Source organism: Pelophylax lessonae (assembly GCF_965119305.1).
Source record: "Pelophylax lessonae genome assembly, chromosome: 6".
NCBI lineage: Eukaryota > Metazoa > Chordata > Amphibia > Anura > Ranidae > Pelophylax > Pelophylax lessonae.
This window is the reverse complement of record NC_138773.1, coordinates 231,690,107-231,705,535: the sequence shown is the minus strand read 5'-3', so window position 1 is coordinate 231,705,535 and position 15,429 is coordinate 231,690,107. Positions and strand designations below refer to the sequence as shown.

General features: G+C 42.1%; 1 protein-coding gene across 1 annotated transcript in view; it reads right to left on the bottom strand.

Moving 5' to 3' along the window:
• Window positions 1–11,384: 11,384 nt before the first annotated feature.
• Window positions 11,385–15,429, bottom strand: part of MCM3AP (minichromosome maintenance complex component 3 associated protein) — a gene marked incomplete at its 3' end in the record, with an annotated part of 108,259 nt that continues 104,214 nt past the window's right edge. Inside the window, 1 exon segment of the mRNA XM_082261772.1 lies at window positions 11,385–11,712. Within this exon segment, the coding sequence (XP_082117898.1) occupies window positions 11,385–11,712 (328 nt within the window).

The following is a 15,429-nucleotide window of genomic DNA, read 5'->3' as shown; positions in this document are numbered from 1 at the left end:
TGCACATTTTATTGCTGACATCTAATTCATGAGTTAATCACAGTCTAGTAGTACAGAACTCTATTTTAAGTTACCTTGGCATAGTGATAATACTGTGTAGCAGACTGTGTCTAAACCTACCTTCTGTGTATTCATTTGCACTCAAACCACAATTTATTCGAACCTGTACCAATAAATTTAGTTCATTTACCACTAAAAGGTCTTTTAGTGAGTTAAAGATATCTATACTTGTATTCTTATAAAAGCTTGCAGTAACTTTCATTCAACCAGGTGTGTCAAGGGGGCTGAGGTTGTTCTTGAAATGGAGGCACAGAATAGAGAACCAAAATTACCAAGCAGCTCCTGCAAAGGTAGTGCTATATAAATATGTATTCTGCTCAATTCAGAGGTGGACAATTAATTAAGGGATGTGTGATGTGCATAAAGCAATAAATATGACCGCAACCAATGTGGGCTGTTCGTTTTAAACAAACAGAAGTGAGGGGGAAAAAAAGAGAGGTACAGCCATTAAAGTCAGAACACCTGACTAAAGGTGGGTACACACTATAAGAAAATCGGGAGAATTATCATCTGGTTTTCCCTCAATGTTTCAAAGCAATTCAAAACTGATGAAAATAATGTACAAAAATTCTTGTACTACAAAGACTTTGGTTGTTTATTGTTTCTGATCAGTCTTTCATATCTGATATTTCTTGTACGAAAACAGTACACAATAAAGGAAAATTGTTTGTTCTGTTAACATACAAGAAAAATTTTGGAGTTTGTCCCTTTGGGAATTTTTGCTTGGAAAGTTTGAATCAGACCTCGAAAGTTGTGTACATATTATATTAATATCCAACGATCGTACCTTGTATGAATTTTTTCTTCCGATTTCCTTATAGTGTATACTCTACTTTATACTTGTACATGTTTTGGGCCAGTGAAACTGTGCAATCTCTAAGGCAGCTAAGGAATTAGTATTTTCAGAAGTAGGTCAGCAATGGCAGCCAACATAATTCTACAGGTTTCCTTTAAAGGAGTTGGAAAGTCAGGAAGGTTCATCTTATTGTATTCTATGCATTATTAAGATAAAAAGCCTTCTGTGTGTCGCAGCCCCCCCAGCACCCCTAATACTTACCTGTGCCCCCTCTCTTTCCAGCAATGTCCACGATTCCCTTGGCCGTCCTTGGACTCTTCCTCCTGATTGGCTGAGATACAGCTGCAGTGCCATTGTTCATGTGGCTGTCAATCAAAGTCAGTGAGCCAATCAGGAGAGAGAGGGGGTGGGGCCAAACGGCAGCTCCGTGTCTGAATGGACACATAGAGCTGCAGCTCAGCTCGGGTGCCCCTATAGCAAGCTGCTTGCTGTGGTGGCACTCAATAGGTGGGAGGAGCCAGGAGCAGGAACGAGGGACCCAGGAAGAGGAGAATCTGGGTTGCTCTGTCCAAAATCAACTTCACAGACCAGGTAAGTATAACATGTTTGTTATTTAAAGAAAAAAAATGAGACTTTACAATCACTTTAATTCAGATATCTTCTGAAAGCATTTTTATTAGCCACAGCCTCAGGACCATTAGGTCCCATTCACACTACAGCGTGTATTATTGAACACATAAAACCCACATCTTGCTGCCCTGCAATGTCTTTTTTTTTTATTATGCTTTATGGTTTCTTTTACTTTAATATACAGTACCTCTGTCTATGTTTTAAAAACAATAAAGGGTCCACAGAAGAAGAAAAAAAGAAAAACAGCATACGATTTGTATTTAGAAGACCTCGCTTCTATCCATTATCAGATATCATAATCTATGTTCATGGATAGTATATGAAAACAGTCTTAAACAAGGGATATTACCTGGAAGTGAGGACATTCACTATTATGTGCACCAATAGCATCCTAAGACTGGAGAGTGGCGGGATAATCCCAACCCTAAATAATTTTCCATGCATGTGTTCTATATGTTTTTTTTTTTTGCATGCTGCTGGTTATAATTGTGCACACCATGCTTGTGTTTATGTTTCTAATTGGTAAACCATTGTACCAGGTATAATGTTTTTATGACAAAATCGGCCAATTTTTGCATTTTTTTTGTGTACCCACTGGCACAGGGACGTACCGTGGTTAAGAGGGGGGTAGTGTTGGCAGGTGTAGTACCATTTTAGTGGTGCCACTTCCCTGAGGATGTAGTGGGTGGAGTCTGTGCCCTTTATTATCAGCTGTGGGTGGATCAACATCATGTGGGTTTGTGATTTGTGCAAGAGAGTTGCTTTTGTATTGTGTACTGTAATTGCCTGTCAGGGCTGTTGCACTTCGGCTTGCTCTCTCCCTGATGTTCATGACTCTGCCCCCTGGTGGAGGCCATAAATATCAGGGGAAGTCTGTCTCGAGAGAAATTGGTCTGTGTAAAATAATGGTCAGAGAACTTCTGTAAGGATGTAAAAGGGCTTTGCTCTTCAGCACCCCTGGGTTGGAACCCATTCTGGATATTTGCTCTATCATTGGACTGTAGCTAACTATGGTATGGGCAGGAAAACAAGGAAGGGTACCAGGGGCTACACTACCAGCTCATGTTACTGTGAGAATGTATTATTCTGTATTGTTAGACGTTCTTCACTAAAGAATTTAGTTGATAAGGAGTCTTTGCCTGGTCTGAAGGTATTCAAGGTCTTATAATAGTGTATGCATGGTATATCACACATCTAACTGGGGGGAGGGGGGACATTGCAGAAAACGTTTGGGACACAGTACAAGAAAACAATGTACCCGAAGGTACGGCTGAGTTCACTCCCACGGATGGTGTCATCGCTGCTGGCCTCTGAAGGTACAGATATTTAATCGAAAGCTGCTAGCTGGTCAGGAAATGGGTGACTTGGTGGAGGTAAAGGAGGTCCCCATTAGCAAAGAGGCCAGTGTGCTTGGGTTCCTTCCCTAGCGGTCAGTACCCCAACTTGCATCCAGTTGTGGCATAGGGCATCTTAGGAACCTGGCCTAAATGTCATGGGAGTGAGTTTGTATTCTTATCACGTTGTATTAAGTTTGAATTTGCATTTTTAATATTTTTTGACACGAGGAGGACATCACAATGTGTATCATACGGTTTGAACACCCTTTTTTTTTTTTATTTATTTTTCCCTATCACGATGTTTAATATTCACATTTTTTCACCGATCATGATGTGGGTTTTTATCCACATTTCTGCCTGACAAGCACAACATTTAAAATATTGAAGGCAAACACTTATGGAGTAAATTTTATTTTTTTTTCTCTTGATTTGTTTGTCTCCTTTTTCATGATCATTTCTGTATAAAAGGTAACTGTTCCATGGAAAATGTATATTTAGTTTTTTTGTTATATTTTGATTGAAAAATAAATAAAAATGATTAAATTAAAAAAAATAAAAATGTCATGGGAGTTAGGCCTCAAGAGGAAGAAACAGTATTCGTTTTCTGGGAAGCCTAACGGCGGAATGTCTTGGAGTATGGAGCAAGTGTATGTCAACCGGGTCACTAGGGAGAGTGATCGGACTTAAGCCCCGTACACACGTACCGATTGTCGGCCGCAAATATTCGGCCGCCGACTGATCGGCCGATTGTAGGCTTGTTAGTATGATGCTGCCGACAGCGCATTTTCGGCTGAACAGAATCTGTCGTGCAGGCATTAAAATTTTTGTTGGCCGTCACCAGAACGGCCGATTGTTCGCCAGTCAGTACAGAATTCGGCCGACAAACAGCAGATTTGCAAGACTGGGCATGCTCAGAGAAGAAAAACCACACGGAAAGTTAACCATCACATGACATCACTTCTGCAGTCGGCTGTTGTTGGCCGACAAAATTCATGTGCACTCTTTTGCATTTTTCAACAGACACGACAGCCCTGGACAAAAGACGGCCGATCGTTCGGCCGACGATCGCTACGTGTGTACGGGGCTTTAGGCTGATGGAGTCCAGTACATGCTGCACGTTGCCAGCTCGGAAATGCTACAGTTTATTAATGGGCGGAAGTGAAAGTGGCTGGATTGTCACAAAGAGAGCCGTCAGAAGAGAATGAGAGAGAGTGCTGTCTTAATGCCACATCTGTCGGTCCCTAGAGGACCTGCCGCATAGACCTCTTAACAAGCATTCAACAACGGCTGTCAATTCCCAGGGCCATAATGTCACCCATAGGTTCCCAAAGCCCAGAAGTTATCAGTGCTTCCTCTTCTGTCCTGCAGCAGCCACTCACGGACACAGGGAAGCCGGAGCTGCAAGATCACATGACCAGATTGCACTAAGATAAGGTAAATATAAATATACAGAGATCTTTAGTATACGGGTTTACAGGATAGATAGGAGGAGGGGAGAGAGAATTTTGTTGTAAGAACAGTCAGTTCATTTTATCTTCCACAGTAAATTTTCCCAGTGCAGGTTAGAGAATAAGAGCTGAAACTCAGCTAGTTCCCATAAGCAAGCAATTCACATATTGCTTTGTTCCAGTTTTATTTTTCTCTGCCATAAAACACCCAACACGTTTAGTTGCATCGAAAGGTATATGCAGTTCACATACTATCCACCCAATATCTGGTAGTTCAGCACCAGTACTTGCTATGATGGTTTAGTTAACCAGAGGAAAATACACCTTTGAGAGCACTAGTCATTTTCTATTTCATCAGGTGAGTGGGAGAGCCTGCAGGCAGGGATGGTCCTGGTGTTTAGTCTTCATTCCAGTCGAACAGGTTTCCACATCTACAAGGATGTGTTTTTTTTTTTTTTAACAAATACTGCATTACTGTAGATCAGGAATCCTGAAATCCCATGCAGCAGCAGAGCTCATATAATATGTAATCATTTTCCCATATTTCACACTCCAAATAAAAGTGATCCTAATGGAAACTCATGCTGTTCTGCATATTATAGAAAGTGACAAACAGAATGACAGATTCTTCTCCTTTTACATCATTGCATTTATTTTTCCTTGTACACTTGCAAAGATAACACAGATGAGAAAGGGTAATTTATACTGCAAGATATAGAATGGCTACTATTGCTGACCCTGCCTTCTGAAAATACTAGTTGCTTGATTGTCATTCTGACCTAATGGCTATGAATTAAGGAGACAGAATAAGCAGCAGATCAGTTGTTCGCACTTGGCTTTGACATGCCTGCTTGAGCAATCAATGACTCAGCATTAAAGTGGCAGGAAGCTCTGGTTTAAAAAAAGGACATTCCATTCAAGTATGTATTCCTAACTGAAAAAGTACCTTATTCTCAGCCTCCTCCAAATTCCTTTTTTTTTCTGTAGTGATATGAAGGATGAAAGACAGCTTGCATCCAACTGAGTAGTTCCCAGGATGAAGATTCCTGTTCCCCCAGCATGCAAAATAGGCCTTCTAGGTGCAATGATAGACTTTGCAAAAAGTCAGCTTCCTAACCTTCAAAGGGGTAGGGGTGACAGAATCCAATAGACCCTTATCCCTTAGGACTTGGGCTTCAACAGCCATGTCTGAAAGACCAGCAACCAAGCAGTAGAATGAAGGACTGGCCCCAGGCACAAAAGTTCTGGTCATCCAGAAGGGCCCACAGGGTATCCACAAGGAATGTTAGTATGTTTGAATAATATCAATGCTTCCTGGGCCAGTCCGATACAACAAAAATCACCAGACTCCTTTTTGATTTTGCCCTCTACGATGGGCATACCTTGAGGGGGTCTTCAGGGACAGGTATCCGCCACAGACAGACCACAGCCCAGGACCTATAACACACCCTGCAGCTAACATCACAGATGCACCAGGTGCCAAGGTATGTACCGAAGGAGGATCAAACGTCCGAAGCGACATTACAAGCCGGCCCTGCATCTTCATCCTGGTGCGGTCTGGATATGCTACCCCAAGGAGTCGAAGAAGAAGCTGCAGTGGCTAGAAGTACAGCTAGAAATCGTGTAAGACCAATCTTTCAAAAAATAAACAAACAGCCCCCATGTAAAAGAAGCTTCTCTCAGTCTTTCAATTGATAGACATCATTACCTTAAGTCGATAACAAAAAACTGGATTTTTGTCTTACCCTAAAATCCCTTTCTCTGATGTTCATTGACGGACACAGCTCCATATCTTTGACTCTTGGGTTATGCTGCTCTCCATAGGAGTAAGACACTGGGTGGAAAAAAATGGACTACCCCCATAGGGACGTCCTAGGGGGTATACTCCCACTTCCTGCTAAAGGACTTCAGTTTTGTAACAAGCAGTATCAGAAAAATACATAACCCAACTCAACAGAGGGGTGGGTGCTGTGTCCGTCAATGAACCTCAGGATTTTTTACAGCAAGACAAAAATCCAGCTTTCGCTTTCATTCATTGATGTACACACCTCCATATCATCTTTGACCCTTGGGACATCCCAAAGCAGGGTCAACATGAGGGGTGGGAAAAAATCCAGCAATAAACATATTTCCCAAAAAAAGTTAAACGTAGCCAACCGGGAGCTTAACCAGAAACAACTGGAGCTCACCTACTAAAGAAAAATACACCCTCAAGAGGCAGGAGCCTCTGCAACAGCAGCCTGAAAAAGTTTGCAGCCAAAAGCAGCACCCGCAGATGCGAGGACATCCACCCTGTAAAACTTTGTGAATGTGTGCACAGACGACCAGGTGGTCGCTTTGCAAACCTGGACCACTGACGCCTGATGACGGAAGGCCCAGGAGGCACTCATTGAATGCGCCTTAACAGGGAGAAGAGAAACCTAACCATTGATGGATTAGGCCTGCACCACTGTCTGCCTTATCCATCTGGAAATGGTCGCAACAGATGCGGCCTGTCCTTTATGAGAGCCATCCATAAGGACAAACAAGGAATCAGATTTTTGAATCTACTTAGTAGTAGCCAAGAGGTACACCCTGATTGCCCGAACCACATCAAGGGAATGCAAGGAAATTTCTTTAGGATGTTTAAGCTTAGGGCACAAGGAAGGCAACACAATGTCTTCATTTAAGTGGAAACCTGAGACGACCTTAGGAACGACTGGCTGGGAAGTAGCACCCCTTTGTCCCAGTGAACTACCAGGTAAGGTGACCGACAGGACAACGCAGCCAACTCCGACACCCTGCGTACAGAAGAAATAGCCACCAAAAAAGCCACCTTCTGTGACAAAGTAAGTAGAGGACGTTCACAAGTATTTTCAAATGGCGGTTTTTGAAGAACCGACTGTAACAAATTGAGGTCTCACGGAGGCACTGGGGACCTTAGCGGAGGAGCCAGGTGTCGTACCCCCTGAACGAAAGTGTGAACCAAGAAATTTGTGGCAAATGGGCATTGGAAGAAGATAGCAAGAATTTGAGAGTGATGTGAGCCTAATCACTAACTTAAAGCATCCAAAATATAAATATATAAAGATGCTACAACATCACCATATCGTCCTTAATTGAACGGGGTACCTCCAAAACTGGGGCAATCAATTAGAACAAAAAAGGACCCAAAGCAATTCCATTCAGGAGCTATGGAAGATTGGATGAACCTGGCACTCTTTTCTGGGAACAGTGAAAAGGTTTGAATAAAAACCCCTGAAAGCGTTCCATTTCTGTAACTGGCTCGATGACCCCCTGCAAAAGCAAATCTTGCACCGCTCCCATGAGGCCCTTCAACCGATCCGAGGACAGGTGTAGGTTGAAAGGGAAGAACCTTGCTGGAGGCAAGGACTGAAACTTTATCTTGTAACTGGATCGGATCAATTCGTGAACCCATTTGTCTTGAATGAGGGAGGTTCAAGGATCCGGAAAGGGCCAAAGATGTCTCCCCACCCCTTGAATGGGTGTGGGCATCCCTTCAAGCCAAAGAGGACTTGTCTGCAGAGCCAGGGGGGCCGCTTTTGACTTACCAACTCAGGGTCTCTTGGAACCGCCCGAGAATGTTTGGGAGGGTTTTGAACCCTTGTCCTGGGTGGGACGAAAGGGCCGTTTGTGGGCTGAGAATACCAGACTACGTTTGCACCGAGGCTCTCTGTCCATTGTGTTCTGCGGAAGCAGTGTGTTCTTACCACCACTGAGACCTTTAATGATCTCTTCCATTGAAGCTCCGAACAGATGATCCCCCACAAACGGGAGATCAGTTAGCGCCTTCTGGGAAGCTTGGTCCGCAGACCAACATTTTAGCCAAAGTAGGCGACGGAGGGTCACCGCAGTCACAGACATCCTGCAGGCCAATGGGGCCGCATCCAGGGCGGCATCACAGAAATACTGCAACCCCTGTATGAACTGATCCGCCAATTCCGCCAGCTCAGGAGAATGTTGACCCCCTTTCCAAATCCTGGCGCAGGATGCTGGCCCATTATGTTAAGGTCTGAGAGACCAAGTTAATAGGGAACACGGGACTCAAAATGGAACCTGTCACAGTAAAAAGATGGTGGACCAGAGCCTCTGCCTTCCTGTCCTCTACCGGTATCAAGATGGGCTTATTCAGCCTGGAAACTTGTGACTCTACCACCGGTGGGACCGTCAGTTTCTTAATAAGGGACTCCTCAAAGGGGTATCTTCGAGCAAAACTCTTCGGTATCCCAACCATGCGTTTCGGGGAACTCCACTGACTGGTGACAATCTCATCAAAATAGGCAGGAAAGGGAAAAAGCGCCTTTGACGGTTTGCGGGTACCATACTGTACCGGTGTGGCCGATGCAGCACTAGTAGTATCCTCCATTTTTAGAGTTTCTCACACTGATATAGGCCCCACTCTCACCACACTGTCAGAGTGACAGCATTAATCCGCCTGTTCCATGCCGTTCTGAGAGGAAATTGGAACGGCTGTGTCACCACTAGATGCCCCTCCGCTGCACACTGCTTCTCTGACTACAGGAAAATGGACGCCAATAGGTTTCTATGGAACCCTCTAGAAACATGGCCCCTGAATGCAGCAAAGAAGGGCTACAATAAAGTGGCATCGCCAGGCGGCGGGAGCGCAGCACACTAGACTCCAGGGCCTATTACAAATGTGTCAGCAAGGGGGGCTGTACTAGGAACCCCCCCACCTGTCCAAAAAAGCACCCTATTTGTTGTGGGAACCGCCACATTGCGTTCCAAGCCACAGCTCCCCATACACAGTCCTCACCCCAGCACTGCCTTCTCTCGGGAGGGGGTGTAGCACAGAGGCCCTTTTTGGAAAATCACCATACCTTTGGAGACATCTTGGTATGGGGGGGAGCTGCGGGCCAGGGTTACGCTGCGACCCAGGCCGCAACCCGGTCGTGTGCGTCCTTGCGAGGTGTTCCACACTATATGTTGTTTGCATAGAAAATGCATAGCAGCACTTCTATGGTCATCTATGTTGGTTGAAGTTTTTAGCATATGACTGTACTGCTGCTGTACAGAAGCACTTTTGTCAGGTATGCCAAGTGTAATTATTGTGGTCTGTAGACAGTTCTCCTCAGTGCATGTTATGTCTGATGGAGAGAAAGGTTCTATTCTCACAAATGCATTTTTTTCATGCTTTTTGCAGAAACACAGGACATTATTTTTAACATGGAACAAGTTAACATCAATGCATTTTTGTGCGTATTTGAAAAGGGTCAGGGACTTTTTTTTTTTAATGCAAAACCGTGCTTTTTTGGTTCAATGGACTTCCATAGAGACACTGCAGAAAAGCATGTAGTGAGTTTTTACCGTGATCTGCAGTTTTTTGCCCAGAAAAAAACAAACAAATGCAAATAGCTGCTAAAAAAAACTGTTAAAAAAACAAAAAAAAAATGCAAAAAGCACTGCATTAAAGCTCGAAAACAAACTGCATAGGGGTGAATGGAGCCTAACACTTTTTATGTTTTTACTGGGTCTAAAATTTTAGTATGTGTATGGCTGTTTGGAAGCTGCACAATAGCGCTTTTTAAACCCTGGTTAAATGTCCATGATAGGTTATGTCTACATGGCAGCACATTTATGTCATTGTCCTGTATGTTTTAAGTTGTATTCAGTATATCTTATTACTGCACAGGTAGCACTTTTCATGTCCTAAGTGCTGGATGTAATTTGCAGTATATGTTGTCTTTATGGAACCCACACAGTACCACTTCTCATTTAGTATATGTTGTGGGTACTTTTCAGTATTTGTTATGTATGTATATACGTATGTATGTATAGATACTGCACAAAAGCAATTTCTCATGGCAAGTATACTGGATGAATTTGCTAGTGTATGTTAAAATGAATATATGTTCTTGTGTCTGAGTGGACTTTGCACCATAATACTTGTCTTCGGTATGCCAAGTCTGATTAGTGTCTAGTGCTGTTCCTTCTCCCAGTTTGAATGCTGCTGTGCAGGAAATTAGAGAAAGCTGATAAAGAATAAATGAGATCTATACTAGTTACATACAAAAAAAAAAAAACTAAATTTAAACACATTCAACTGCTTTTTTTTTTTAATTCTTTATTTATGCAATCCACAAAAAAAGCAGAAAAATACATAAATGTGACTGCAAATTCATCATTATAGAAAATATATATATATATATACAAAATATATTAAAAACGTGGGGAAGTAGGAAATTGAAACAAAGTGGGGAAAAAAATGGGTATGTGGGGTGGGAAGAAAAGAGTTGAAAGAACCAGGTTCAGACTCTTCTCTGACATCTCCCACCAACCAAGAAACCCATCAGCTTCAGTAAGAAAAATTTTAGGGGTACTCACTCAGTCAACTTGAGTTTTAACTGGCTCAGGAGGGGTTTTGAGGTAAATACGTATTCCCATGTGAAAGTGAAATCATGCCAGTAAAAGCAGCAAGAGCAAAATTTATCTTCCTCATGCTTCAGGGATGCAGTGAACTCTTCCATTCCTTTGATCTCATTAACCCTGGAAATTCACAGATCCAATGTGGTGGGGACTTGTGCTTCTCCATTCCAATGGGATACAGGATCTCGCCACATTTATAAGGTGAATGAGTAGTGATTTTTTTTATATTGGGTCTTAGAAAGGGAGGGTCATATTTGGAAGACAAGCTGAAGGGTCACCCCCCAGATCTACTCCGGTTGGATGTTTGGCAAGTCTTTGAATTTCTCCCCAAAAAGGGCTCAACAGCCAACATTCCCAGAATATTTGTAATAGAGCTCCACTGGCATGATTGCATTCATTGCTGTTTTAATATCTGAATTGTACATGTGATGACAGCTGTTTTAATAAGCCAAACTGCAATATCGTTTTTAAACAAAATACATTTTAATTCCGATACAAGAAATTAAATACAAAAAAAAAAAATTATCTTCATCTTTGACAGCCATGGTTTTAAAATATTGTTGGTTTTCTCTATGCATTTACTATATGCAAACAAAACATTTAAGTTTAACAAATGATGCATATTTACAGAAATAAAAAAGTTTAACTCTTTCATTAACACAAAAAAAAAAAAGACAAAAAAAAAATTAAGCAATATGGCTGATTAACTGTCTCAACAATATATTGGTTTTAATTTGCTGAGCTGCTTAGCTCTGCCACATCAAGCAGGTTGTTCATGTGCAAATTGAAAGCAATATCTTCATCTTTATATCTTCTTATGCTTGTGTGCAGGCTGCTCATGAGATCTCTTAGAGATGAGTGAGAACGTACACCACTCAAGGAAGTTTGTTGGGAATTGGAATGCAAGGTCCTGTCTGGTAAAGGCTTATGCGGAGAATGGACTACTATAGCATTTTCTAGAGCTCCTTGTAAAGATGTGTTGGGAAGATATAGAGGAAGGCTAAGGGATATATCTAGAGGGTCTTCATCAAGCAGGTGTTGTAGCTTTTCATTGAATCTGAAAGAAGATAGCACAATGTTAATAGTTTATCGATTACCATGATCTTTTCCTAGACAGCAGATACATGTGAAGCAGGTGCCGCTCAGCCCGCCTGTGACCCCTTATCTCCTGCTGCAGTCTGAGACTTACACAAGCACAGGCAGACAAACAGGGACACACACAGCTCCCCCCCCTCCTTCCATCTTCTCTCACTGTGCAGTAAGTGAGAGGCATATTCACAGACACTCTGTATCCTCTCCTGTTTGTCCATTTGCAGAGGGAGTTAGCCAATCCAGGGAGGACTGAATAACTGCAAGGAACTCAGGGATATGTTGTCCCCAACCCAGGCTGCCCCACTGTAATCTCCAGGATAAAAACTACTCATACCAGCAGCTGACAGAGAGAGAGAGGAAGGAATCTTACAGCAGAGGCTTCCTGGGAAAAAGGGGGGTTACCACAAGGTGTGAGTTAGACTGGATGCTGGAGAAGATTGCTGCAGTCCTGAGTCTGTGTGATGGTTCCAGTTACAGCTCCTTCGGTAGTGGATATCCAAGGCTACAGAATGGACCCCGGGTGCATCTTCAGGCATCCCTGTCAGCATGTGGTGTTTGCGTGTGGAGCTGGCCAGTTGGGAAAACCTGAAGGATATTTTCCCCTTGGGCCTCTGGACACAGGATTGGTGAGAGGGCACTTGCCCAATCCTCCCTAATCCAAAACACCTGTTGTGGTTACACTGCCTCACTTAATTTGGAGAATCTGTGGTGCGGTTACACTCTGTTTGGCAGTGATAGTACCTGCCTGATTTAACTGAAGATTACCAACACCATTCAAGTCCTATCTACCAAGCCCCCTTTGGATGTACTTTGTTCACTCCACTAAAGAAAGCCAACAAGTGCACCACCATAAAATCAACTAAAGTCTGAAGGGCCCTATCTACAGTCAGAACTCTAGTCATTATATGAGCAGATTCAGGTTGTGGGTTAATTCAGTGCACTGAATCAGGTATTGCATTTAGACAGGCCTGTTGGAACTGTGGTGCTGGGAGAGAACTGACAGAGTACAAAGGTAATTCCTCTGCCCTCCTCCTGCCTGGACTCATATAGTCCAATTTAAGTAAAATTGGCAGTTAATTCAATGAAGTAATATCCAACATATAATTTGTTATTTTTGTGTGTTTACCTCTGCTCTCTGGGTTATGTCACTTAAAGGAGTCCCCTGAAAGCAGACCGATTAGATCTTTGATGTTCCTTTAATAGCTCTTTATTCTCGGTTTCACTCCTAAATATCTGCTTACTATTCCATATTATTGTTACTGTCGTTTCTTTCCCTCCTTAAGCAAGTTCACAGTAAAGATACTTTCTCATATACACACATATTATGTAGAGTACGGTGCAAAAACTTTAGGTAGGGTGAAGAAATGCTCTAAAGAATGCTTTCAAAAATATATATTTAAAATGGTTTATTTTTATTAGTTTACAAAATGAAAAATTGAGCAAACAGAAGAAAAATCTAAATCAAATCAATGTTTGGTGTAAGCACCCTTTGGCTTCAAACCAGCATTAATTCTTACACTGACACACTTTGTACACAAAGTCAGGGATTTTGTAGGATACAGTCAGGTGTATAAATTAACCAAATATACCAAGCCGGTGCCAATGTTTCTCAATTTCATATGTAGTTCGAAAACAGTCATTACCTGAAAAAGAAACAACTGTAGGAGGCCTAAAACGGGGTGAGGAAAAGCCAAAAACTCTACTAAGGGAAGGTTGTTTCATGACCAGTCATACACAATGGCAAGACTGAGCACAGCAATAAGGTAATTATACTGCATCAAGCAAGGTCTCTCCCAGGCAAATATTTCAAAGCAGACTGGGGTTTCAAGATGTACTGTTCAAACGCTTTGGAAGAAGCACAAAGAAACAAGCTACATTGAGCACCGCATAGGCAGTGGACAGCCAAGAAAATGTAATGAAGTAGATGAAAGACATCATGCTTACTTCCATTCGATATCGTAAGATATCCAGCAGTGCCATTAGCACAGAACTTGCGGAAACCAGTGGGACCCAGGTACATCCATCTACTGTCCAGAGAAGTCTGGCCAGAAGTGGTCTTCATGGAATAATTACGGCCAAAAAGTTATACCACAGATGTGGAAAAAAAGGCTAAGCGACCATGCAACAACCAACCAAACAACTATGCACGAAAACATAGGAATTGGGGTGTAGAAAAATAGCAGCAGGTGTTCTGGACTGAGGAGTCAAAATTTAAGGTATTTGGCTTTAGTAGGAGTCATTTTATTCACCAAAGGGCTGGAGAGCGGTTCAAAAATGAGTGTCTTCAGGCAATGGAGGTTCCATGCAAGTTTGAGGCTGCATGTCTGCAAATGGAGTTAGAGATTTGGGTGAGAAATACAGGCAGATACTTATCCCTATGCCATTCCATCAGGAAGGCGTGTGATTGGCCCCAAATGTATTCTGCAGCAGGAGAATGACCCCAAATATACAGCCAATGTCTTTAAGAACTATACTCCGCATAATAAACAAGGAGTCCTGGAAGTGATGGTTTGGCCCCCATAGATCTCAACATCGAGTCTGTCTGGGATTACACAAAGTGACAGAAAGATCTGAGATAGCCTACATCCACAGAATTCTGTGGTTAGTCCTCCAAGATGTTTGGAACAACCTACCTGCCAAGTTCCTTCAAAAACGGTGTGCAAGTGTACCTAGAAAAATTGATGCTGTTTTGAAGGCAAAGGGTGGATACACCAAATATTGATTTAATTTGGATTTCTATTCTGTTCATTTACTTTTCATTTTGTTAACTATTAACACTTCCATTTCTGAAAGCATTCTTAATTTACAGCATTTTTTCATACTTTGCTAAAACTTTTGCACAGTAGTGTACATAAACAAATCCTAAATAGAAAAAAAAAAAGTTTAGCGGTTTTGCTTTCTTAATTATGGCCAGACCTGAAAAGTACCATTAAAAGTTTTATTTATATTTTTGGTATAAAGTACATTTAATATTTCATATGAATATTTAGTATTTTCATATTTGGCCAGCAAGTGTAGCTCTTGAAAAAAATAAATACAAAAAGGACAAATGCTTTTGTCCAGAAACAATGACACCTCCACAACTCTGCAATCTTTCCAATTGCTATGGTCCCTAGAATCAAACTTCCTTTGTTTGCACTTTTTTATAATTACATTAGGTCTACTTTAATCAATCATTTTGCCTTAAGCCGGTGTTCTGCCGAAAACTCCAACTTGCCGAATTCTCCAACGATTATAATAATAATTGGAGATTTCGACCACTTGATTTTTTTCACACAACACCGGCAGCATATACACTCCGATAGATGCTATAATTAGTGCAGACTGCTACTTTTTTTTGGTTACTAGCGGGTGGACTAACAATCTGCACTAATTATAGCATGTATCAGAGTGTAAAGGCTGCTGGTGTTGTGTGAAAACACAAAGTGGTCGAAATCGCCAATTATTCCTGGTGTACAATCACCGGAAGTAACTTCGTTGGAGATCTCGGCAAGTTGGAGTCTTCCGCAAGAACACCGGCCATACGTAGGATTTAAATTTGTCCAGTTTAGTGGGAACTGGCTGAATTTTGATCCATGTATGTGCAAGCTGGCTGTACACACATTGTGTTTTATCCCGAACGATCAGTGCCGTCGGCTATAACCAGCAACACTGACCACTGTATTCTGCTAACTGGGCAGGC